Below are 26,413 nucleotides of genomic sequence, written 5' to 3' on the forward strand. Positions count from 1 at the left end.
GTGACCAGGGACACGACGCCCCCTTTCTCCAGTAACAGCAGAGCTGCGTCCCCTACTGATGACATAAGCAGCCTGTGACCAGGGACACGACGCCCCCTTTCTCCAGTAACAGCAGAGCTGCGTCCCCTGCTGATGACATAAGCAGCCTGTGACCAGGGACACGACGCTCCCTTTCTCCAGTAACAGCAGAGCTGCGTCCCCTGCTGATGACATAAGCAACCTGTGACCAGGGACACGACACCCCCTTTAGGTTTTATAGTATCAAATATCTGCCTGTAATCCTCCTTTTGTTAGTTCACTTGACCGCTCAGCTCCAGTAAACCAAGAAACAGAAGTACTTTACATATAAAAAAAACTTTTATTTAACAGTATACCATAATTTTCATTCCAGTTTTATAAAGCAAATAAAAATATACTTTACAGTATTCTAAAGCCATCACATAACGGGAATAATCTATGTACAGTCTCTTTACATGTAGGGTTTATCAATACTGGGGCAGAGGTGGAGCTGTCAAACAGCCAATCAAATCCTGCCATTGGTGTCGCTAGAGGCAACCGTTTGCTTTCTTCCAATAATGGTGAGGGTGGGCTGCCGTCGCCCCTAGTGGTTGTCTTGGGAACTGCATCCTTGATATTGCATTAATATATATATATATATGTACATCTGGAGTCCCACTAGCTGTGTCAGTTCAGTGTGTGCTCCCCTCTAGAGAGTGAATTTGGGGTTATTGCTTGGCCTGGAGGTCGCAGGACATTCTGCATCTCTAAGCGCGGTTTTCTGATGGTTATAAGAGTGATTATGCATCTAGCACACGGCGCTCAGGGCTCCTAGCCGATGCCCCATTCTCCAGGCCTCCCCTGCAGGGCAAGCTCTGTGTGTGTACAGTTCAGGTGGATTCTACAAGGAAAGGAAGGAAAGGGTAGCACCAGGTGGGGGCGCTGTTGAGGTCATTGGCTTCTCCTCTCTGCTGCTCCTCATTGCTTGAAGTCCTGAGGTCGGATCTTCATCTCCACCCTCTTCAGGGAGTAGGAGGAGCCATGCCAGCCGTACCAGCTGATGCCGTCTGAGTGCTTCAAGTGGTCGCCGTTGCGGTAGAACATGCCGTTGAGGTTGGAGTCTGTGCAGCAGTTGTACCAGTAGCCACCTGCGTAGAAAGAGACGGTCAGAGACATGGCACCACCAATAACTATGGTGTGGGCGGAGCTCGCTTAGCTGGTCTAGCCCAGAGCTGCAAAATAACTTCAGTGAAAAATCCTTAAAGAGGGACTGTAACCCACAAAATCACATTTCATTTCCCCACTGCTCTGTGTTTAATATGCAGCCTGCAACCTGACCATGCATAGCAGGCACTCCAATCTATTCAGAAATGTTTCTACTGCAATAAATCTTAACTCAGTCAGCCTGGCTCTATTTGGTACATTGCCAACGAGAAGGAAGCTTCTCATCACCCCTCCCCCCCCCCACATTCCTGCTCCTCACTAATTGGCTGAGGGCAGTTCAGTGAGCTGCGAAATATCTGATCTATGCTGTGCTCACATGTGTTTACAAAGCAAGCTAGCCATGACAGTGCAGATTCTAGTAGATAAGAGTAAGGGAGGAAATGACATCAGGATTGGCTTCAGTCAGAGGGAAGCAAGAGGGCAAATGCCTAAAACAGAATTCTCTTCATTTACTATATAAAATTCACTGACATCAAAACGTGGACAGTACAATACATCTGTTATGTAAATAGAACAAGTAGTTATCTACTTATATATTTGGTTTTTTTTTCCCCTCGGATAATATGGCTGTTTCTATTTACTAGAGAAAACTAGCTGGCGACTGGCAGGTACTTTAAGGTCTTTTCCTTTCAGTGATTGGAGTGTGGGCGGGGACTGTGGAGGGTGGGCGGGGACTGTGGGGTCTTTTCCTTACAGTAGTCAGTGTGGGAGGGGACTGTGAGTTTTTTTCCCCATACATTGATAGGAGTGTGGGCGAGGACTGTGGGGGTGTGCTCTGCTATTGGCTGCCCCCGTCTGGGGGTTGGGCTTCTCACCTTTGCGCAGTCCGGCACAGTCATCCAGGCACTTGTCGTTGTCCTTGTCCTTGGTGCTGAAGGCGGTATTGTTGTGATAGCGCAGGGAGTCTCTGCCGGAGTTGCCGCTGTAGTTGCCCAGGAATAGGCGGTAGCTGTTTGCCTCGTCGCTGATGGAGAACTGCTCGTATTGTGCGTATCGGACATGCCCCTCCCAGTCCTGCGAGGAAACACACAGAAATGTCACACGAGCTGGAGGAGCATTATAAAACCAGCCGGGGGGGACCTGATATCTATTCCCAGCCGGTCCTCTGATAGAAATATCACATAACTGTCATCTGAAGTCTATGGTGGCTCACTCTAGCATTTCACATTACATGTCTGCTGCTGCACTCTACTTCACCAGCAGGGGGAGCCGGAGCCAATGTCTGAAATAACAACTCCAGGTAAAGAGCAGGAACTGCACAAATTCGCCAGCCTTTAAAGCGGATCGGAGTGTAAAAACGAACTATAACAAGTAACTTGTCGATATATCTTATCTAACGTTTAGATAGTTTACTCAGCAAATCTAGCTGCAAACAGCTTCAACAGTGTATGATTATTTCTTCCTGTGATACAATGAGAGCAGCCATGTTCTGCTTCATTACACAGACAAGCTGATAGCATCTCCAGCCCTCAGCCTGTGAAAACTTCACTCCCCTCTCCTCCTCCCCTCTGCCTCTGAAATCTCTGGCTAGTAACCTCCTCCTGCCCAGACTGAGCTCCCATAAGCCCTTGCTACATGGATCTCAGAGTGCCTAGGCACTGGAGGAGCTGTGGGCGTGGCTTGTTTTATTTACAGGGAATTAGGTTATTAAAACAAAACAAGTATTTGGCTTGAGGAATGCCCCATAAACTATATGAAAGGGACACAATTATGCAATGAGTAAAAGTTTATCTCGGATCCACTTTAAGCAGGTGACTATCACCCTCACAGGTCAGCCCGGCAGTAGATCTACAGCCTGGTGACAGTAGGGGGATGGTCAATGACATGCTAAGGATTCCCGAGTTCATGCAAAGTGTATGCTAATGTTATGCAAATGTATGCAGCGTGGGACAGGACTCCCCAGAAGCTGCTGCTGCTCTGATTGGTCCATTATCCAAGTCACATAAATTTCTCCTACAGTCTCTGAACGCTCCGCCCTCTCCCTGTGCGGTCAGCTGGGCAGCGGCCGCCTCACATCACTGCAATGGGGAATATATTACCTCCAGCTCCACTCGCAGGGCTGTCGGCCTTCTGGTCAGACGGTAAATGTGTTCATTGCCCAGCCAGAAGTCTCCGCGGATGTTGCCGAAGCCCTCCCGATATTGCTTCCAGTCTCTGTTGAATGAGGACAGGCCGACTTTCCTGCGCTGGATGAGAGTCCATCCGCCCCCCTGCGTCTCCATGTCACAGAACACCTGACAATACAGAATGACAGCGGTGTCAGCCAATCACACACTGCCTCCTTCTCTGACATCACACAATGACAGCACAGCAGCCAATCACACACTGCCTCCTTCTCTGACATCACACAATGACAGCGCAGCAGCCAATCACACACTGCCTCCCTCCTCTGACAACACAGAATGACAGCGGCGTCAGCCAATCACAAGCTGCCTCCCTCCTCTGACATCACACAATGACAGCACAGTCAGCCAATCACACACTGCCTCCCTCCTCTGACATCACACAATGACAGCACAGCAGCCAATCACACACTGCCTCTCTTTTCTGACATCACACAATAACAGCACAGCAGCCAATCACACACTGCCTCTCTTCTCTGATATCACACAATGACAGCGCAGTCAGCCAATCACAATCCTCCTTCCTTCTCTGACATCACACAATGACAGCACGGTCAGCACAGCAGCCAATCACAAACCGGCATCCCCGTGCCTCCCTCCTCTGACAATACAGAATGACAGCACGGCAGCCAATCACAAACTTTTTCCCTTCTCTGAAGTGCAATCTCTTTACTGCATTCTCCTATAGGTCACTACAGGGCCTCTTTACTGCATTCTCCTATAGCTCAGTACAGGGCCTCTTTACTGCATTCTGCAATATGTCACTACAGGGCCTCTTTACTGCATTCTCCTATAGGTCAGTACAGGGCCTCTTTACTGCATTCTCCTATATGTCACTACAGGGCCTCTTTACTGCATTCTTCTATATGTCACTACAGGGCCTCTTTACTGCATTCTGCTATTTGTCACTACAGGGCCTCTTTACTGCATTCTCCTATAGGTCAGTACAGGGCTCCTTTACTGCATTCTCCTATAGGTCAGTACAGGGCTCCTTTACTGCATTCTCCTATAGGTCAGTACAGGGCTCCTTTACTGCATTCTCCTATAGGTCAGTACAGGGCCTCTTTACTGCATTCTCCTATAGGTCAGTACAGGGCTCCTTTACTGCATTCTCCTATAGGTCAGTACAGGGCTCCTTTACTGCATTCTCCTATAGGTCAGTACAGGGCCTCTTTAAAGTACCACTATAGCGAAAATCGCTAAATTTAAAATACATTGAAATAAGTATTTTTCTTACAAAGTTAAATGAGCTAGAAATGACTTTTCTCCTATGTTGCTGTCACTTACAGTAGGTAGTAGAAATCTGACAGAACTGACAGGTTTTGGAGTAGCCCATCTACTTACGGGGGGGGGGGGGGATTCTTATGGTTTTGTTTATTTTCAAAAGCACCTAGTGAATGGTAATTGCTCCGCCCAACTTCCAAAAATGTGTGAAGCGTTTTACTCTGGGAAAAAAATGTACTTCTTATTTGTGTTTACATGTGTTTTAAATTCTACCATTTTTTCGCGATAATGGCCCTTTACCAGAGAAGTGAGCTTCATATTTCATAAGAAGAGAATTATCAGGAGTTTTACTGAAAAGATTAGTATAAAGTTTTATCTCTATAGACTTTTTCATCTGCTATTATTAGAAGCAGTCTCGGCTAGTACTTTGGATTCGCTTACATTTTATTTGATTTGCTACTGAAGAAAAACAGAAACACTTCCCTGGAAAATAAAAAAACGACTAAAGCTGTAAAGAATCTGCCAGATGTCAGACGGCAATAAATCGAGATTTATAGGATTCCTGTTACCTCGAGCTCAGCGCTCCCCAGAAACTCATCGGCCGGCAGCTTGTAGACACCTGAGATCCTGTAATTCTTCTGGTAGAGGGAGGAACAGTCGTAAACGGCATCTGAAATAGAAAAGAAATATTTAATATGCGATGAAGGAATGACCCTCGGCACAGAAGTAATCGCAGCGTCTCGGATCCCTCCCCGCCTGCTCTAAATCATCGCACTTTGCAGACAAGTGCCTAGAAACCATAGTGAATACTTTGGAGGTGTGTGTGTGAGTCCACCTGTGTCCGCCCCGGGCCAGCCATTCTTCAATCATTGATTTATCCCCTGTCCTCGCCATTCCTCGTACACCTGTGAGACGCGCGATTGGGACACCGCCTCCTCGCCATTCCTCGTACACCTGTGAGACGCGCGATTGGGACACCGCCTCCTCGCCATTCATCGTACACCTGTGAGACGCGTGAGTGGGACGCCCGGCCCACCCTGGTGAGTGAGTCCCGCGCTGCGCCATCTGTCACCATAATATCACAATGATAATGTGTCCTACAGGTGTCTCCCGGAATGGAGAGGGACGAGGTCTTGTCAGATATGTCCTTCCCACAGTGTGAAGCCCAAATGTGTGTAAAGCGGGATTGTCACCATAAAAATCAAATTTCAACAGCAACTGGTCTGAGTGTATTAAGAGATAAAGATGCTAATCCTGCATTCAAAACTTGCAAAACTTTTTCTACTGTTATGATTTGGAGTTATCACATACTTAAGGAGCACTGGCCCTTTAGTAGTGGTGCCAAAGAATTGCATGCTGGGGGTTCTTTTTATCCATAATATATTCCTCCTCTTCCCTTTATTTCCGTGCCAGCTTCTTATCTGAAACCTAATCCCCTACTCAATTGTGTTTACAAGCAAGGCTAAGGTGACTCAGCGATTGGAGGAGACAAGAAAAAAAGTAAAGGGCAGAAATGACATCACAAGTTACCCTTTACTGTGGGCAAAAGTCATGGCCCCCACCAGGAACAGAATTCTCGTCATTTACTATATAATGTTCACTGAAATCAAAACATGGACAGTACAATACATGTGTTATGTAAGTAGATCAAGTATTTATCTACTTATATATGTGTTTTTCCCTCGCATAGTGTGGCTGATCCTCCTGCTTTAAGCCAGAGATGGACAGAGGAACGTGTAGTTCACAAGTCAAAAGCACATTTTTAGGAGTCGGATCCACTGACGACAAGTAGACAAAAACATAAACCTGGGCACTTTGTCCGCCCGTCTCACAGGATTTGCCCACACCTGGCTGTTCTCTGTCTCACAATTTATGCGAAACAGCGAAAAATGGCCTCCAGTTTCAGCCAAACTTTTCCTCTACAGAATTGTTTGGTCACATAATGATTGTAATGATTATTGCACAGATAACACAGAATCCAGAGTCCATCACATACACCAGCCTTTCTACCTTGAAGGAACCCTGAAAATAATGTTTTGATCTCGAGGAACCCCTGCATTTATTTTGGAGGAGGCGTGGTCTTTAGAAGTAGGTGTGGCTGTTTGTCACTACAGTCTATTACACTGCCCCTCCTTATACTGTCTCCTGACCCCCCAATTTAGTGCTTCTTGTTACAGTGCCCCCTATTACAGTGTGCTGTATTATACTTCCCCCACGATCTGGGAAAATGCCAATGAACCCCTGCAGAGTGCTCCAGGGAACCCTGGGGATCCAGGGAACCCTGTCTGAGAAAGTCTGCCATAGAATGAGCAAGCAAATTGTATGTTCTATAGCAGTGATGGCTAACCTTGGCACTCCAGCTGTGGTGGAACTACAAGTCCCATGAGGCATTGCAATACTCTGACAGCTCTAAGCATAACTCGGGGAGGCAGAGGCATGATGGGATTTGTAGTTTTGTCACAGCTGGAGTGCCAAGGTTAGCCATCACTGTTCAATAGACATGTTAGAGGAGTGTTTCTGTCCTGCCTGCACAGTACACAGCCAGTGATAACCAGTCCTTCCTGGTCTGTGGAAGAGATGAGTTTACCCCTGAGGGAGTCTTCTGACACTAATCTCTGTGTACAGGAGGGGGCAAAGCTTTTGGTGGGACTGGAAAGTCCTGGTAATATTGTCAGCAGGTTTCTGCAAGGAGATCATTTGGAGAGACTGAAGCTGCTATTTCGTGTTTGTGCATTTATGCTCTGCTGGCCGACTCAACAGCTCTCAGGATCCTGCTGGGGGCCGGTCGGCGATTCTAACCTGGTCCTGCTAATACTGGGTGACCAAGATATTAGGGGGACACCTTAAGTCTCAAAGTCTTCAGCTGGCCATACACGCATCAATTTTTATCAGCAGATTCAACCACCCCGATCTAATCTACCGATTTATCTATGACGCAATGATCTGCATCTGTCATAATTTCGATTGATTTTTGGCAAAAATGTATCGAAACTACAATTGGACCAGACAGTAAATTTTAATAATCAAAAAAAAGGAATTGCACACCACTCTGGAGGTGCTGGACCAATAAGTAATGCAAAAAAAACCGGAAGGTCCGCACACTCCAAAATTCCAGGTTTATTCAAACAACGTGACAGGAGTCCACGCCATATACCGATGACTCATTTTGGGGCCCCGTGGGGTCCCCTTTGTCAAGGTAACGCAGTACAGAATGGTAACTATTACCATTCTGTACTGTGTTACCTTGACAAAGGGGACCCCACATGGAATAAACCTGGAATTTGGTTCATTTGAGTGTGCGGACCTTCCAGGTTGACGGCCCGTAACGTTTAATAGTGGCCACTAATGATCCAATCTTTTTCATCCAATCTTACCAAATCTATATAGTATCTATATAGTATAAGGGCAAATTGAGTAAATATACTGAATGGATACTTCAGGCAGTTACCTTATATTACATAGAAATAGTAAGATTGGATGAAAAAGATTGGATCATTAGTGGCCACCTTTACACTATCGAACAGTGCAACACTTCAGTTCGATAGATTTTCAAACGTTTTCATGGTGAAATCTATTGAAGATCTGTGTGTGTGTGTGTGTGTGTGGGGGGGGGGGGGGGGGGGGGATTTGATCCCTGTGTGATCAAATTCAGCTCAGAGAGGGACCGATCTGTTGGCCACATTGAGTGGCAATCTAGATCTGTATTGGAATCCTGCCTGTGTTACTGTACAGAATTCAGGGGATAGTAGCTCAATTACTCAATGTAATACTCAATGTAAATAAATTGATTAGAGGAGGGTTTGGGCAAGTAGTTCTTATCATTTTTCTGTGTCATTGAAGAACAGCAATAAGTAGAAGATCATGGGTGGGGGGATTTTTTCATACAATTTTTTTCTAAAACCGTAACATACTATTAGACATATTCACGTGCCAAAAGTGGACTCTAGAAAAGTTAGGCTTGTTACCGTTTAGCTTTTAGATATTTTGGTAGTTATGTCTGTTCATGATAAGCTGTCTATGGCCAGCCTAGTTCGCACCTGAGCATTGTCTTACCTGCTGTGGTCTGAGTTTGGGTCTGGGCCGCTTGCCACTGCATGATCTCGATCTGATTGTTCATCCCGGAGTATTTCTCTTCTGCATCGGTCAGTCGGGTCTCCAGCTGCTTGAAGTTCCCCTCCATCTTCATCACCTGCATCACCACGTTCACCCAGTCCGCCTCCTGCTTCTTCGTCAGCTCCTCCACCAAGCTGCTCAGGTTGGCAATTTGGACTTTGAGATCTTGGACCTCTTGGCAGCAGGCGGGCAGCTTCGTCAGGGCGCTGGGGCCAAGGGGCTTCTTCTTAGGAGGCTTCTGCATCAGGGCAGGGGAGGCTGCCAGAGACACCAGGAAGACGGTGGTACAGATGAGAGAGTAGAAGGTCATTTTGATGTCTAGGTGTTGAGGTCTGTTGTGTTGGTCTGGAGAAAAGGAACTCTCAGCTGTCAGTGTCTCTGTGCTCTGCCGAAATGAAGTTCTGCAGCATCTTAAATATCCCATCTCCTGGAGCACTCTTCCCCCACCCTCCCACCAAAGTGCTCTCCTCCTCCTCCTTCTCCTCCTCACCAGGTGCCAGCTTGCTAATTCAATTCAAGTCCTACCAAAACTGGAGGAGGGGCTTGGCCAACCCATGTGTCTTTCTCCAAACATACAGTCCACATTAACCCTTCAGGGATGGTCAGAGGCATGCAGGAATGTTGAGGCATGCTCATGGTACTTCATGGATAGAATCACTCCAAGTGACATCATGTTTTAGCACCCACCCTATGCACAAAGCCCCCCTTACACACTGGGCATCTGGAAAACCTTGATGTTTGCTCTAGCTGTCCCACACAGAAGCCCGGGAGTCACAGGAAGGGCTTGTTTACCTTTAACACTGGTGTGTAACTATCCCTGTGTGTGATATGTGTCTGCAATGCAGCAATCTGCAGAAGGTTCTGTTAGGATGAGATGATTGCAGAAGGACCAGCATTCCCCACGTGCAGGATCCGCCTCCTGCCATGGCCACAGCTCACACAGCATGCCCATTGGTCAGGATCCGCTTCCTGCCATGGCCACAGCTCACCCAGCATGCCCATTGGTCAGGATCCGCCTCCTCCTGTCACCCAGCATGCCCCACGGGCATGATCAGCCTTCTGCCATGGCTACAGGTCACCCAGCATGCCCCACGGTCAGGATATGTCTCCTGCCATGGCCACAGCTCACCCAGCATCCCCCACAGGCAGCATCCGCCTTCTAACATGGGCACAGGTCACCCAGCATGCACCATGGGTAGGATCCGCTTCCTCCTGTCACCCAGCATGCCCCACAGGCAGGATCAGTCTTCTACCATGGCTACAGGTCACCCAGCATGCCCCACGGTCAGGATATGTCTCCTGCCATGGGCACAGGTCACCCAGCATGCCCATTGGTCAGGATCCGCTTCCTCCTGTCACCCAGCATGCCCCACGGGCAGGATCAGCCTTCAGCCATGGCTACAGGTCACCCAGCATGCCCATTGGTCAGGATCAGCCTTCTGACATGGCTACAGGTCACCCAGCATGCCCCACGGTCAGGATATGCCTCCTGTCATGGCCACAGCTCACCCAGCATCCCCCACAGGCAGCATCCACCTTCTAACATGGGCACAGGTCACCCAGCATGCACCATGGGTAGGATCTGCCTCCCTCACAGGTAGGATCTGTCTCCTCTGGTCACCGAGCATCCCCCACGGGTAGGATCCGCCTCCTGCCATGGGTACAGGTCACCCAGCATCCCCCACGGGTAGGATCTGCCTCCTGCCATGGGCACAGGTCACCCAGCATCCCCCACGGGCAAGATCCGCCTCCTCTGGTCACCCAGCATCCCCCACGGGAAGGATCCGCCTCCTGCCATGAGCACAGGTGGTTTAACAATGGTTAAAGCTCTGGAAACATGAGAAGATTATAGATTGTGAATGCCAGCAGCCTGTAAGCAGTTCTCGGACATTTCCAGCCTCTGGCCAGCTGTAATGTACAGAAGTAATGCGTACGCCGGCCACAGAACAGCAATATACACTTCCTGTAATCTATGGAAAGGAGCTGATTTCTGCTGAAGTGCATCTTCAGTCACAGGAGCAGCAGCAGTGTGCTGTACCGTGTTTAGTTACAATCTCTCCATGTGGCGGGGATGAGATCTGTGTTATTAGCATTGTTTGCATTCTGTCCTCAGCAAATTGTGGTTTAGCCTCATACACGCGGGAAGACAAAATCCTTAGAAATGAACGACGACTCTGGTTTAAAAATCCAAAGTACAAATGAAGGCTTAAAGAGAAACTCCGACCAAGAATTGAACTTTATCCCAACCAGTAGCTGATACCCCCTTTCCCATGAGAAATCTATTCCTTTTCACAAACGGTTCATCAGGGGGCGCTGTGTGGCTGATATTGTGGTGAAACCCCTCCCACAGGAAACTCTGAGGACCGTGGTACTCCTGGTAGTTTCCTGTCTGTGAACCTCGTTGCATTGTGGGAAATAGCTGTTTACAGCTGTTTCCAACTGCCAAAAACCATGCAGCAGCTACATCACCTGCCAGCAGTAAAAATGTCACCATGTAATAATAATGTCAGGATGTAAATCAGAGAGAGGAAAGATTTTACAATGGGCAAACACTGACTAAATCATTTATACATAATTATTGTAGTAGTAATGCAGAAAAGCACAGCCCCACGTGGTAGTCAAGCGGATGTGCAAACTCAGTCACCACCTGAGTATGACAGTAGAAGGAAAGGAAGAGCCGGCACCATCCAATATGCTCTTTTACTTACTATATTTACTATGACGGTCTTTTAATAAAGTAAAAGAGCATATTGGATGGTGCCGGCTGTTCCTTTTGTTCTACAGAATTATTGTAAAAATGAAGCACTTTTTTATTACATTATTTTCACTGGAGTTCCTCTTTAAGTGGACAGACAGACAATGCTTGAACAGTCGACATGACGGATCACATTGGCAGATAGCTGTTCACTGTCAGCAGAACGATTTTTAAACGATGTTTCCACAAAAGTCGATGGCGCCTTTCGCCTACATTCTGCATCGCTGGTTACTGATCGCTTGGCATTTCAGTTGCAGTCTTCTGTTTGCATCACAATTGTTTAAAATATGTTTTCATTTGATTGTAGAACAATTGTAAATCGTTTCACGTTATTCTTTCTTGCTTTAGTCTGGTAGTACGTAGCTTTAGTCTCCTGTCTGTGAGTCAGAGCTGCTTGGTGGTCAGGCCTGGAGTCTACAAGACCTATTAAGGACTCTATATCTATAATACATATAGTATACTATCAGCCTATAATATAGTGCAGCTCCCCCTGGCTGTCAGGCCTGGACTCCACAAGACCTGTGAAGGTGTCCTGTGGTATCTGACTGTATAGCTATTACCGTATATACTCGCATATAAGCCGACCCGCATATAAGCCGACCCCCCAACTTTTCCCTGAAAAAACAGGGAAAAATGATTGACCCCCATATAAGCCGGGGGTAGGAAATGCTGGATTGGTGCAGCCCCCCAGTGTGTCCCAGTATAGCTAGTATAGTGCCCAGTATAGGTAGGTAGTGTCCAGTATAGCTAGTAAAGTGCCCAGTATTGCCAGTATAGTGCCCAGTATAGCCAGTATAGCGCCCAGTATGGGTAGGTAGTGCCTCAGTTTAGCTAGTATAGTGCCCAGTTTAGCTAGTATAGTGCCCCAGTATGGCTAGTAAAGTGCCCAGTTTAGTTAGTATAGTGCCAAGTTTAGCCAGTATAGTGCCCAGTTTAGCTAGTATAGTGCCCAGTTTAGCCAGTATAGTGCCCAGTTTAGCCAGTATAGTGCCCAGTTTAGCTAGTATAGTGCCCAGTTTAGCTAGTATAGTGCCCAGTTTAGCTAGTAAAGTGCCCAGTTTAGCTAGTATAGTGCCCAGTTTAGCCAGTATAGTGCCCAGTTTAGCTAGTAAAGTGCCCAGTTTAGCCAGTATAGTGCCCAGTTTAGCTAGTATAGTGCCCAGTTTAGCCAGTATAGTGCCCAGTTTAGCCAGTATAGTACCCAGTTTAGCTAGTAAAGTGCCCAGTTTAGCCAGTATAGTGCCCAGTTTAGCTAGTATAGTGCCCAGTTTAGCCAGTATAGTGCCCAGTTTAGCCAGTATAGTGCCCAGTTTAGCTAGTATAGTGCCCAGTTTAGCTAGTATAGTGCCCAGTTTAGCTAGTATAGTGCCCAGTTTAGCCAGTATAGTGCCCAGTTTAGCCAGTATAGTGCCCAGTTTAGTGCCCAGCATAGGTAGGTAGTGCTCCGCCCCCCGCTGCTGCTATTACCTGTTTAGGAAGCGGCCGCTTCCTAATCCGCGTTCCTCTTCTTAAGTTTCTTCTCAGAGTATCACAGCAGCGCGCCCGGCGCTGCTGCTGTGACGATGTAGAGTGCAGGAAAGAGCGCGGCTCCCTATAGCGGCGATCTGTATCGCCGTTGCCAAGGGAACCGCTCTTTCCTGCCCCCTGCATCGTCACAGCAGCAGCGCCGGGCGCGCTGCTGTGATACTCTGAGAAGACACTTAAGAAGAGGAACGCGGATTAGGAAGCGGCCGCTGCCTAAACAGGTATTAGCAGCGGCGGCCGGGGGGGGGGGAGCGGGGAGGGGGGAGCCGGGCGCGGACCACCCATCCACCCACCCACCCACCACTAGACCACCAGGGAAGACTCGCATACAAGCCGACCCCCCAACTTTTGACCCCCATTTTGGGGGTCAAAAATTCGGCTTGTATGCGAGTATATACGGTATACATATAATACACTGTCAGCCTATAATATAGTGCAGCTCCCCCTGGTGGTCAGGCCTGGACTCCACAAGATCTGTGAAGGTGTCCTGTGGTATCTGACTATATATTTATAATACATATAATACACTATCAGCCTATAATATAGTGCAGCTCCCCCTGGTGGTCAGGCCTGGACCCCACAAGACCTGTGGAGGTGTCCTGTGGTATCTGACTATATATCTATAATACATATAGTATGCTATCAGCCTATAATATAGTGCAGCTCCGCCTGGTGGTCAGGCCTGGACTCCACAAGATCTGTGAAGGTGTCCTGTGGTATTTGACTGTATATCTGTAATACATATAATACACTATCAGCCTATAATATAGTGCAGCTCCCCCTGGTGGTCAGGCCTGGACCCCACAAGACCTGTGAAGGTGTCCTGTGGTATCTGACTATATATCTGTAATACATATAATACACTATCAGCCTATAATATAGTGCAGCTCCCCCTGGTGGTCAGGCCTGGACCCCACAAGACCTGTGGAGGTGTCCTGTAGTATCTGACTATATATCTATAATACTTACTCAAGATGTCCTCCTTCCACGCTGCTTTCTGTGGAAAACCCAGAAGACTTGGCATGTCTCTGGCCTGGTGTGTATTCAGTAGACGGGGTCAGGCAGCATGTCTCTGGCCTGCTGTGTACGCAGTAGGCGGGGTCAGGCAGAATGTCTCTGGCCTGCTGTGTACGCAGTAGGCGGGGTCAGGCAGCATGTCTCTGGTCTGCTGTCTATGCAGTAGGCGGGGTCAGGCAGCATGTCTCTGGCCTGCTGTGTACGCAGTAGGCGAGGTCAGGCAGAATGTCTCTGGCCTGCTGTCTATGCTGTAGGCGGGGTCAGGCAGCATGTCTCTGGCCTGCTGTGTACGCAGTAGGCAGGGTCAGGCAGAATGTCTCTGGCCTGCTGTGTACGCAGTAGGCGGGGTCAGGCAGAATGTCTCTGGCCTGCTGTCTATGCAGTAGGCGGGGTCAGGCAGAATGTCTCTGGCCTGCTGTCTATGCAGTAGGCGGGGTCAGGCAGCATGTCTCTGGCCTGCTGTGTATGCAGTAGGCGGGGTCAGGCAGCATGTCTCTGGCCTGCTGTGTATGGAGTAGGCAGGGTCAGGCACAATGTCTCTGGCCTGCTGTCTATGCAGTAGGCGGGGTCATGCAGCATGTCTCTGGCCTGCTGTGTACACAGTAGGCGGGATCAGGCAGAATGTCTCTGGCCTGCTGTGTATGCAGTAGGCGGGGTCAGGCAGCATGTCTCTGGCCTGCTGTGTACGCAGTAGGTGGGGTCAGGAAGAATGTCTCTGGCCTGCTGTCTATGCAGTAGGCGGGGTCAGGCAGCATGTCTCTGGCCTGCTGTGTATTCAGTAGGCGGGGTCAGGCAGAATGTCTCTGACCTGCTGTCTATGCAGTAGGCGGGGTCAGGCAGCATGTCTCTGGCCTGCTGTGTATTCAGTAGGCGGGGTCAGGCAGAATGTCTCTGGCCTGCTGTCTATGCAGTAGGCGGGGTCATGCAGCATGTCTCTGGCCTGCTGTGTACACAGTAGGCGGGATCAGGCAGAATGTCTCTGGCCTGCTGTGTATGCAGTAGGCGGGGTCAGGCAGCATGTCTCTGGCCTGCTGTGTACGCAGTAGGTGGGGTCAGGAAGAATGTCTCTGGCCTGCTGTCTATGCAGTAGGCGGGGTCAGGCAGCATGTCTCTGGCCTGCTGTGTATGCAGTAGGCGGGGTCAGGCAGCATGTCTCTGGTCTGCTGTGTATGCAGTAGGCGGGGTCAGGCAGCATGTCTCTGGCCTGCTGTGTATGCAGTAGGTGTGGTCAGGCAGAATGTCTCTGGCCTGCTGTCTATGCAGTAGGCGGGGTCAGGCAGCATGTCTCTGGCCTGCTGTGTACGCAGTAGGCGGGTTCAGGCAGAATGTCTCTGGCCTGCTGTGTACACAGTAGGCGGTGTCAGGCAGCGTGTCTCTGGCCTGCTATCTATGCTGTAGGCGGGGTCAGGCAGCATGTCTCTGGCCTGCTGTGTATGCAGTAGGCGGTGTCAGGCAGCATGTCTCTGGCCTGCTGTGTATGCAGTAGGCGGGGTCAGGCAGCATGTCTCTGGCCTGCTGTGTATGCAGTAGGCGGTGTCAGGCAGCATGTCTCTGGCCTGCTGTGTATGCAGTAGGCGGGGTCAGGCAGCATGTCTCTGGCCTGCTGTGTACGCAGTAGGCGGGGTCAGGCAGCATGTCTCTGGCCTGCTGTGTACGCAGTAGGCGGGGTCAGGCAGCATGTCTCTGGCCTGCTGTGTACGCAGTAGGCGGGGTCAGGCAGCATGTCTCTGGCCTGCTGTGTACGCAGTAGGCGGAGTCAGGCAGCATGTCTCCGGCCTGCTGTGTACGCAGTAGGCGGTGTCAGGCAGCATGTCTCTGGCCTGCTGTGTATGCAGTAGGCGGAGTCAGGCAGAATGTCTCTGGCCTGCTGTGTATGCAGTAGGCGGAGTCAGGCAGCATGTCTCTGGCCAGCTGTGTACGCAGTAGGCGGTGTCAGGTAGCATGTCTCTGGCCTGCTGTGTACGCAGTAGGCGGGGTCAGGCAGGATGTCTCTGGCCTGCTGTGTATGCAGTAGGCGGGGTCAGGCAGCATGTCTCTGGCCTGCTGTGTATGCAGTAGGCGGGGTCAGGCAGCATGTCTCTGGTCTGCTGTGTACGCAGTAGGCGGGTCAGGCAGCATGACTCTGGCCTGCTGTGTACGCAGTAGGCGGGGTCAGGCAGCATGTCTCCGGCCAGCTGTGTACGCAGTAGGCGGGGTCAGGCAGCATGTCTCTGGCCAGCTGTGTACGCAGTAAGCGGGGTCAGGCAGCAAGTCTCTGGCCTGCTGTGTATGCAGTAGGCGGGGTCAGGCAGCATCAGCTGTGTGCAGGGAAATGATGGATGAGGTGACATGTACCACGTGTTGCTTATCAGTTTGCGGAGATGCTTCTATTGCTATAGAAATCCTGCAGCATCTTTTACTGGTCATCCCTCTCCTCCCTCCACAGCCAGGCAGACAGTCATCCCTCTGCTCTCTCCATAGCACAGAGCGGCTCAGGCACAGCCAGGCAGACAGTCACCCCTCTGCTCTCTCCATAGCACAGAACAGCTCAGGCACAGCCAGGCAGACAGTCATCCCTCTGCTCTCTCCATAGCACAGAACGGCTCAGGCACAGCCAGGCAGACAGTCACCCCTCTGCTCTCTCCATAGCACAGAACAGCTCAGGCACAGGCAGGCAGACAGTCACCCCTCTGCTCTCTCCATAGCACAGAACAGCTCAGGCACAGCCAGGCAGACAGTCACCCCTCTGCTCTCTCCATAGCACAGAACAGCTCAGGCACAGCCAGGCAGACAGTCACCCCTCTGCTCTCTCCATAGCACAGAGCGGCTCAGGCACAGCCAGGCAGACAGTCACCCCTCTGCTCTCTCCATAGCACAGAACAGCTCAGCCAGGCAGACAGTCACCCCTCTGCTCTCTCCATAGCACAGAACGGCTCAGGCACAGCCAGGCAGACAGTCACCCCTCTGCTCTCTACATAGCACAGAACAGCTCAGGCACAGCCAGGCAGACAGTCACCCCTCTGCTCTCTCCATAGCACAGAACGGCTCAGGCACAGCCAGGCAGACAGTCACCCCTCTGCTCTCTACATAGCACAGAACGGCTCAGGCACAGCCAGGCAGACAGTCACCCCTCTGCTCTCTCCATAGCACAGAACAGCTCAGCCAGGCAGACAGTCACCCCTCTGCTCTCTCCATAGCACAGAACGGCTCAGGCACAGCCAGGCAGACAGTCACCCCTCTGCTCTCTACATAGCACAGAACGGCTCAGGCACAGCCAGGCAGACAGTCACCCCTCTGCTCTCTCCATAGCACAGAACAGCTCAGCCAGGCAGACAGTCACCCCTCTGCTCTCTCCATAGCACAGAACGGCTCAGGCACAGCCAGGCAGACAGTCACCCCTCTGCTCTCTACATAGCACAGAACAGCTCAGGCACAGCCAGGCAGACAGTCATCCCTCTGCTCTCTCCATAGCACAGAGCGGCTCAGGCACAGCCAGGCAGACAGTCACCCCTCTGCTTTCTCCATAGCACAGAACAGCTCAGGCACAGACAGGCAGACAGTCACCCCTCTGCTCTCTCCATAGCACAGAACAGCTCAGGCACAGCCAGGCAGACAGTCACCCCTCTGCTCTCTCCATAGCACAGAACAGCTCAGGCACAGGCAGGCAGACAGTCACCCCTCTGCTCTCTCCATAGCACAGAACAGCTCAGGCACAGGCAAGCAGAGAGTCACCCCTCTGCTCTCTCCATAGCACAGAACAGCTCAGCCAGGCAGACAGTCACCCCTCTGCTCTCTCCATAGCACAGAGCGGCTCAGGCACAGCCAGGCAGACAGTCACCCCTCTGCTCTCTCCATAGCACAGAACAGCTCAGCCAGGCAGACAGTCACCCCTCTGCTCTCTCCATAGCACAGAACGGCTCAGGCACAGCCAGGCAGACAGTCACCCCTCTGCTCTCTACATAGCACAGAACAGCTCAGGCACAGCCAGGCAGACAGTCACCCCTCTGCTCTCTCCATAGCACAGAACGGCTCAGGCACAGCCAGGCAGACAGTCACCCCTCTGCTCTCTCCATAGCACAGAGCGGCTCAGGCACAGCCAGGCAGACAGTCACCCCTCTGCTCTCTCCATAGCACAGAACAGCTCAGCCAGGCAGACAGTCACCCCTCTGCTCTCTCCATAGCACAGAACAGCTCAGGCACAGCCAGGCAGAGTCACCCCTCTGCTCTCTCCATAGCACAGAACGGCTCAGGCACAGCCAGGCAGACAGTCACCCCTCTGCTCTCTCCATAGCACAGAGCGGCTCAGGCGCAGGCAGACAGTCACCCCTCTGCTCTCTCCATAGCACAGAGCGGCTCAGGCACAGGCAGGCAGACAGTCACCCCTCTGCTCTCTCCATAGCACAGAGTAGCTCAGGCACAGCCAGGCAGACAGTCACCCCTCTGCTCTCTCCATAGCACAGAACGGCTCAGGCACAGCCAGGCAGACAGTCACCCCTCTGCTCTCTCCATAGCACAGAGCGGCTCAGGCACAGCCAGGCAGACAGTCACCCCTCTGCTCTCTCCATAGCACAGAACAGCTCAGCCAGGCAGACAGTCACCCCTCTGCTCTCTCCATAGCACAGAACGGCTCAGGCACAGGCAGGCAGACACGTCTGTACATGGAGAGCTGGGGAGCTGTCAGGAAATGCTTGATGCATGGCTTGTGTACAGCAGCGTTTGGGTGATAATTGCGGAGTTTAATTAAAACTGAGGAGAGGAGCGTATGTCGCTAATTACCCGCAGGGAACAGCAGAGTATATCATTGGTGAGACAGTTTTATACTGAAAATATGCATGTTATTCCTATAACTCTGGAAAATGGGCGCATTGGCTCTTATGCTGGGAATACACGGGGCGATCCAGCGGCCGATTAGCTGCCTGACCGACCCCAGCCGCGTCCCCACTCGTCCGCACGTGAGTGCGGATTGATTACCGCTCGTCCCCACTGGCGTGCCTTATCAGCCGCTCTATTCCCTGCCATTGTCCGCAGGCGGGAATCGAGCGGGCGCGGGTCGAGCAGCATGATCGGACCGGCTGAATATTAGCTGGCCAGATCAGCTGGTCGATACACGGTACAGAAACTTACCGTGTATCCCCAGCATTAGGGGAGTTTTTTGTTTTTGTCTTTTTTTCTAGGATTAGAGTGTAAGCTCCTCTGAGGACAGTCAGTGACATGACTATGGTAGGATTAGAGTGTAAGCTCCTCTGAGGACAGTCAGTGACATGACTATGTACTCTGTAATGTGCTGCAGAAGATGTCAGTGCTATATAAATACATAATAATAATATGGTAGGACATTACACTATGACTATGGTAGGATTAGAGTGTAAGCTCCTCTGAGGACAGTCAGTGACATGACTATGTACTCTGTAATGTGCTGCAGAAGATGTCAGTGCTATATAAATACATAATAATAATATGGTAGGACATTAGACTATGACTGTATTAGAGTGTGAGCTCCTCTGAGGACAGTCAGTGACATGACTATGTACTCTGTAATGTGCTGCAGAAGATGTCAGTGCTATATAAATACATAATAATAATATGGTAGGACATTAGACTATGACTGTGGTAGGATTAGAGTGTGAGCTCCTCTGAGGACAGCCAGTGACATGATTATGTACTCTGTACAGTGCTGCAGAAAATGTCAGTGCTATATAAATACATAATAATAATAATAATATGGTAGGACATTAGACTATGACTATGGTAGGATTAGAGTGTGAGCTCCTCTGAGGACAGTCAGTGACATGACTATGTACTCTGTAATGTGCTGCAGGAGATGTCAGTGCTATATAAATACATAATAATAATATGGTAGGACATTACACTATGACTATGGTGGGATTAGAGTGTGAGCTCCTCTGAGGACAGTCAGTGACATGACCATGTACTCTGTACAGTGCTGCAGAAGATGTCAGTGCTATATAAATACATAATAATAATATGGTAGGACATTAGACTATGACTATGGTAGGATTAGAGTGTGAGCTCCTCTGAGGACAGCCAGTGACATGATTATGTACTCTGTACAGTGCTGCAGAAAATGTCAGTGCTATATAAATACATAATAATAATAATATGGTAGGACATTAGACTATGACTATGGTAGGATTAGAGTGTGAGCTCCTCTGAGGACAGTCAGTGACATGACTATGTACTCTGTAATGTGCTGCAGGAGATGTCAGTGCTATATAAATACATAATAATAATATGGTAGGACATTACACTATGACTATGGTGGGATTAGAGTGTGAGCTCCTCTGAGGACAGTCAGTGACATGACCATGTACTCTGTACAGTGCTGCAGAAGATGTCAGTGCTATATAAATACATAATAATAATATGGTAGGACATTAGACTATGACTATGGTAGGATTAGAGTGTGAGCTCCTCTGAGGACAGTCAGTGACATGACTATGTACTCTGTAATGTGCTGCAGGAGATGTCAGTGCTATATAAATACATAATAATAATATGGTAGGACATTAGACTATGACTGTGGTAGGATTAGAGTGTGAGCTCCTCTGAGGACAGTCAGTGACATGACTATGTACTCTGTAATGTGCTGCAGAAGATGTCAGTGCTATATAAATACATAATAATAATATGGTAGGACATTAGACTATGACTGTGGTAGGATTAGAGTGTGAGCTCCTCTGAGGACAGCCAGTGACATGATTATGTACTCTGTACAGTGCTGCAGAAAATGTCAGTGCTATATAAATACATAATAATAATAATATGGTAGGACATTAGACTATGACTATGGTAGGATTAGAGTGTGAGCTCCTCTGAGGACAGTCAGTGACATGACTATGTACTCTGTAATGTGCTGCAGGAGATGTCAGTGCTATATAAATACATAATAATAATATGGTAGGACATTACACTATGACTATGGTGGGATTAGAGTGTGAGCTCCTCTGAGGACAGTCAGTGACATGACCATGTACTCTGTACAGTGCTGCAGAAGATGTCAGTGCTATATAAATACATAATAATAATATGGTAGGACATTAGACTATGACTATGGTAGGATTAGAGTGTGAGCTCCTCTGAGGACAGCCAGTGACATGACCATGTACTCTGTACAGTGCTGCAGAAGATGTCAGTGCTATATAAATACATAATAATAATATGGTAGGACATTAGACTATGACTATGGTGGGATTAGAGTGTGAGCTCCTCTGAGGACAGTCAGTGACATGACCATGTACTCTGTACAGTGCTGCAGAAGATGTCAGTGCTATATAAATACATAATAATAATAATATGGTAGGACATTAGACTATGACTATGGTAGGATTAGAGTGTGAGCTCCTCTGAGGACAGCCAGTGACATGATTATGTACTCTGTACAGTGCTGCAGAAAATGTCAGTGCTATATAAATACATAATAATAATAATATGGTAGGACATTAGACTATGACTATGGTAGGATTAGAGTGTGAGCTCCTCTGAGGACAGTCAGTGACATGACTATGTACTCTGTAATGTGCTGCAGGAGATGTCAGTGCTATATAAATACATAATAATAATATGGTAGGACATTACACTATGACTATGGTGGGATTAGAGTGTGAGCTCCTCTGAGGACAGTCAGTGACATGACCATGTACTCTGTACAGTGCTGCAGAAGATGTCAGTGCTATATAAATACATAATAATAATATGGTAGGACATTAGACTATGACTATGGTAGGATTAGAGTGTGAGCTCCTCTGAGGACAGTCAGTGACATGACTATTTACTCTGTAATGTGCTGCAGGAGATGTCAGTGCTATATAAATACATAATAATAATATGGTAGGACATTAGACTATGACTGTGGTAGGATTAGAGTGTGAGCTCCTCTGAGGACAGTCAGTGACATGACTATGTACTCTGTAATGTGCTGCAGAAGATGTCAGTGCTATATAAATACATAATAATAATATGGTAGGACATTAGACTATGACTGTGGTAGGATTAGAGTGTGAGCTCCTCTGAGGACAGCCAGTGACATGATTATGTACTCTGTACAGTGCTGCAGAAAATGTCAGTGCTATATAAATACATAATAATAATAATATGGTAGGACATTAGACTATGACTATGGTAGGATTAGAGTGTGAGCTCCTCTGAGGACAGTCAGTGACATGACTATGTACTCTGTAATGTGCTGCAGGAGATGTCAGTGCTATATAAATACATAATAATAATATGGTAGGACATTACACTATGACTATGGTGGGATTAGAGTGTGAGCTCCTCTGAGGACAGTCAGTGACATGACCATGTACTCTGTACAGTGCTGCAGAAGATGTCAGTGCTATATAAATACATAATAATAATATGGTAGGACATTAGACTATGACTATGGTAGGATTAGAGTGTGAGCTCCTCTGAGGACAGTCAGTGACATGACTATGTACTCTGTAATGTGCTGCAGGAGATGTCAGTGCTATATAAATACATAATAATAATATGGTAGGACATTAGACTATGACTGTGGTAGGATTAGAGTGTGAGCTCCTCTGAGGACAGTCAGTGACATGACTATGTACTCTGTAATGTGCTGCAGAAGATGTCAGTGCTATATAAATACATAATAATAATATGGTAGGACATTAGACTATGACTGTGGTAGGATTAGAGTGTGAGCTCCTCTGAGGACAGTCAGTGACATGACTATGTACTCTGTAATGTGCTGCAGAAGATGTCAGTGCTATATAAATACATAATAATAATATGGTAGGACATTAGACTATGACTATGGTAAGATTAGAGTGTGAGCTCCTCTGAGGACAGTCAGTGACATGACTATGTACTCTGTAATGTGCTGCAGAAGATGTCAGTGTTATATAAATACATAATAATAATATGGTAGGACATTAGACTATGACTATGGTAGGATTAGACTGTGAGCTCCTCTGAGGACAGTCAGTGACATGACTATGTACTCTGTAATGTGCTGCAGAAGATGTCAGTGCTATATAAATACATAATAACGTATCCGTATGATGTACAGCAGAATTCTTTGACGGACAGTTTAATCATTTGGATTAGATTGCTCATCAGTTGGGAGTCTATGTACGGCCTCACGGCATAGTTTTAAACAATTATTGCGCATTATTTTATTCTGGCCACATTGCCCCATGTTGAGAATCGGTGTTCCCCTTAAATATACCATACGGGTTTAACTGCCACCAGCAGTCTCTGGCTCTGTGTAATTCTTCAGGGAAAGTAGCGAGTGAATGTCACGCCATCTGGTGGCATCGCGTTTCCTCCACGCTGCCAGCAATAGCAGAATAAGCAGACCTGAGCCCTCCGCCCAACAGGAACACAAGTCCCCGGGGTCCATCGCTGTCCTAAAACCGGCTGAAAAACATTCCCCTCATCTCCGAAGAATGCAAACAGGGAAAACCATCGCCGCTGCCGGAGGAGGACTACTGGGAAGGGGGGGGGGATCAAATCATCCAGGAAATAAAGTCCACGTCTGAAGAGGTATCAGACGCTTCCCGCGCCTTCCAAATCCTTAAAGCATTAAACACCTTGCGGAGGCCGTTCCCAGCACGTCGCGGAGGTGACTGGACACAGGCGGGAATACGCAGTGTGACTCATGCCTTGTGTGCCGTGGCCAGAGTCTCGTGCAGGCGGGTGATTCACCCCTTGTGTGCCGTGGCCAGAGTTCTGCAGGCGGGGGATTCACCCCTTGTGTGCCGTGGCCAGAGTACCGTGCAGGCGGGGGAATTACCCCTTGTGTGCCGTGGCCAGAGTCCCGTGCAAGCGGGTGATTCACCCCTAGTGTGCCGTGGCCAGAGTCCCGTGCAGGCGGGGGATTCACCCTGTGTGTGCTGTGGCCAGAGTCCCGTGCAGGTAGGGGATTCACCCCTTGTGTGCCGTGGCCAGAGTCCCATACAGACAGGCAGGTGATACACCCCTTGTGTGCCGTGGGCAGAAAATGCAACGCGTTTCGCAGGTTTGATCCCGCTTCATCAGGCAATAATAACGTGGCAATAGCATATGTGGTGAGTAGAAGAGCCAGGCACCTCTGTCAATGTTATGCCCATGTTATGTTCTAGATCCGTAATGGCGAACCTTTCAAAGACCGTGTGCCCAAACTGCAAACCAAAACCCCTATACTCATCCCGAAGTGCCCACATGGCAATTTAACCTGAACAGTATACCCAGTAGAGGTATCCAGATGCCCCCATCCAGTATAGGCACCCAGATTCATACTAGTGGCTGTGACTTGTTGTTCAGCCACCCTGATCACCCACACTGTTACCCTCATGGCATTTTTTGCTGATGTACAATTGGTATGGTCCATGCCAAGTTCTCGAGGATCTTCCTACCAAGGTCTCAGGAAGTGATCAAAATTTGACCAGACCACCACTATTCACCCAAAATATGGAGATCAGGTTTTGATAGGAATAGCCACGTGTATTTCCTGTCTAAGATGTTTTTTTTTAATTTAGTATATTTTTTTGCCTTTTTTGCGTTGCGCCTCGGAACATGGAGGTCCAATCATTTCAGCCAACGTTGCTAGTTCCCCTACTTCCGAATGGAAAGAATAATCCCTCAATATCGCTCAACAAAGAGCTCTCAGCTGCCATGTTTGTTAGGAAGGGGTGGAGCTCTCCAGGATGGATGTTTTTCCAGCAGTTGGAACGTTTTGGCTGGTTTATAAATAGCTTACGCACTCTTTGTTCCAAGATGTCTGCCACAGACTGTGTAAAATTGAAGGGAGGTATTGTGCAAGTTGCACTTGGAGCATCATTTCGGTTTACAAATAAATTCGGAAATAATTCTGTGGATGTGACTAGTCACGTAACTTAATAAGATTCTTTCGGACGGTTCATTTCCAGACTTAAATGTCATTCTAGAGGTTTTGTAAAATGCAGCTCTCGTCCTTTTGCCCAGCTCAGTTGGCAGTATTATTTTTTCTCGTGTTGGACCCATCTGTATACGCCAAGCTATCAGGATTGTGTTGAAGTATAGTTATGAACTCCAAACCTTAATGGCCAAGGTCCTCACACATTTTTGGTGCAGCTCAAATGAACACACTGACCCCTGTCCACTGCTGATGGGACTGAATCAGGAAAGGTGTAGTCCATCAAGTAGAACACATTTGCTATTTCTCTGTCAATCCTAAACACTGGCATGGATATGGCCCTCTCATGTGCCACCATCCATTCCTGGAGAGATCTTGAGGTGTTTTGTCCAGCTCGTCGTCCCTTCGTCATTGCTCATATACTGTGTTGTCCTTCATGCTATCTTGAGATGTTGTGTGGAGCGACACATTGGTATGTCCTGCAAACAAACAAGACACCACATCTAAATCTACCTGGATGTTCAGAAGACTTTGTAGGCTCTCTTGTGATTCACCAGAAATATCTGATTAGTTCACAGGACACAGAGTACCATATTTCATCCATTTCTGTTTATTGAGGAATGCAGGCAAAACCCCACATGTAGTGTATGATCTTCATGTATGTTTGTGGATGTCGTTTCCATAGAAACCTCAGGTCAGAGTTCAGAGCTACAAGTTTGGTCATAGCTAAGCTATGTGAGAGTTCAGAAAATTCCAGCTTTACGCGTGACCTTTTCAGAGTTTCCGCATTCACTGGAGATGTAAGACCTGCAGCATGTGTTGTACCTGAACACTAACCATGTGACTGTCATGGCAACTATTCCACATATTGTATAGATCTGTGTAGCCTCCACACTGACCTGACATAACATTACATTTACTGGAACATGACGGGAATAATATTGATTATCTTGTTACTCTGGGGATTATTAGGGGCTGGGCGATCAACTTAAATGGGGTTGATCAAAAGTCGATCAATTAGTAGCCCACACAGTACAAGCGAACGTCGGAGAGTCTCCATGCTCTGTGTCCAAAAATCAGCTGGCTGTTGATCAATATCATGTGAACTGTAGCCAATTCCTTTACGATTGGCCAGTGTCTGCCATCCTGCTCGATCAACACAATTCACCCAGATATCCAATTGTCAATGGCGCATACTGGAACACACTTGATTGTCTCTTAATTCTATTAATTTGTCAAGCAGTTTGGTCGATCGGGCCGTCAAATCGCTAGAAGTGGGATCACCTGTAGACAACCGCAGTCGGTTCTTGAAGATGATGTGTTGAAAGCAGAAAAATAGGAACATTTAAGTATCTGACCAACTTCAGTAATGGCCAAATATTAGATGGCTAGAAAACTGTCCGCTCTAGTGCCCTGCGGTCATTTCCCAGCATGCAGTGGTAGCTCCCAGACGTTCTTCAAGGAAGAATAACTGGCCACAGGATCATGGACATCCAAGGCTCATTGACACGTGGGAAGGCTGTCTTGTCCAATCCCACAGCAGAGCTACTGTTGCACAAGCAGCTGGCCATGAGAGCTAGCTGTCAGAACAGTACATCA

The 26,413-nt window shown here is 48.4% G+C and overlaps 2 protein-coding genes across 7 annotated transcripts in view; one reads left to right on the forward strand and one right to left on the reverse strand.

Annotated features, from left to right (window-relative positions):
* MTOR (mechanistic target of rapamycin kinase) overlaps positions 1 to 26,413 on the forward strand; it is a 347,943-nt gene that overhangs the window by 163,084 nt on the left and 158,446 nt on the right. The window lies entirely within an intron of this gene.
* ANGPTL7 (angiopoietin like 7) lies at positions 336 to 9,085 on the reverse strand. The gene is made up of 5 exons (XM_068242372.1): positions 8,622 to 9,085; positions 5,138 to 5,238; positions 3,261 to 3,455; positions 2,037 to 2,235; positions 336 to 1,145 (listed from the first exon to the last, which is right to left on the reverse strand). The coding sequence occupies exons 1-5, from the start codon at positions 8,989 to 8,991 to the stop codon at positions 976 to 978; spliced, it is 1,035 nt and encodes a 344-aa protein (XP_068098473.1). The 5' UTR covers positions 8,992 to 9,085; the 3' UTR covers positions 336 to 975.

This window comes from Hyperolius riggenbachi, chromosome 6, assembly GCF_040937935.1.
Source record: "Hyperolius riggenbachi isolate aHypRig1 chromosome 6, aHypRig1.pri, whole genome shotgun sequence".
NCBI classification, from domain to species: Eukaryota; Metazoa; Chordata; class Amphibia; order Anura; family Hyperoliidae; genus Hyperolius; species Hyperolius riggenbachi.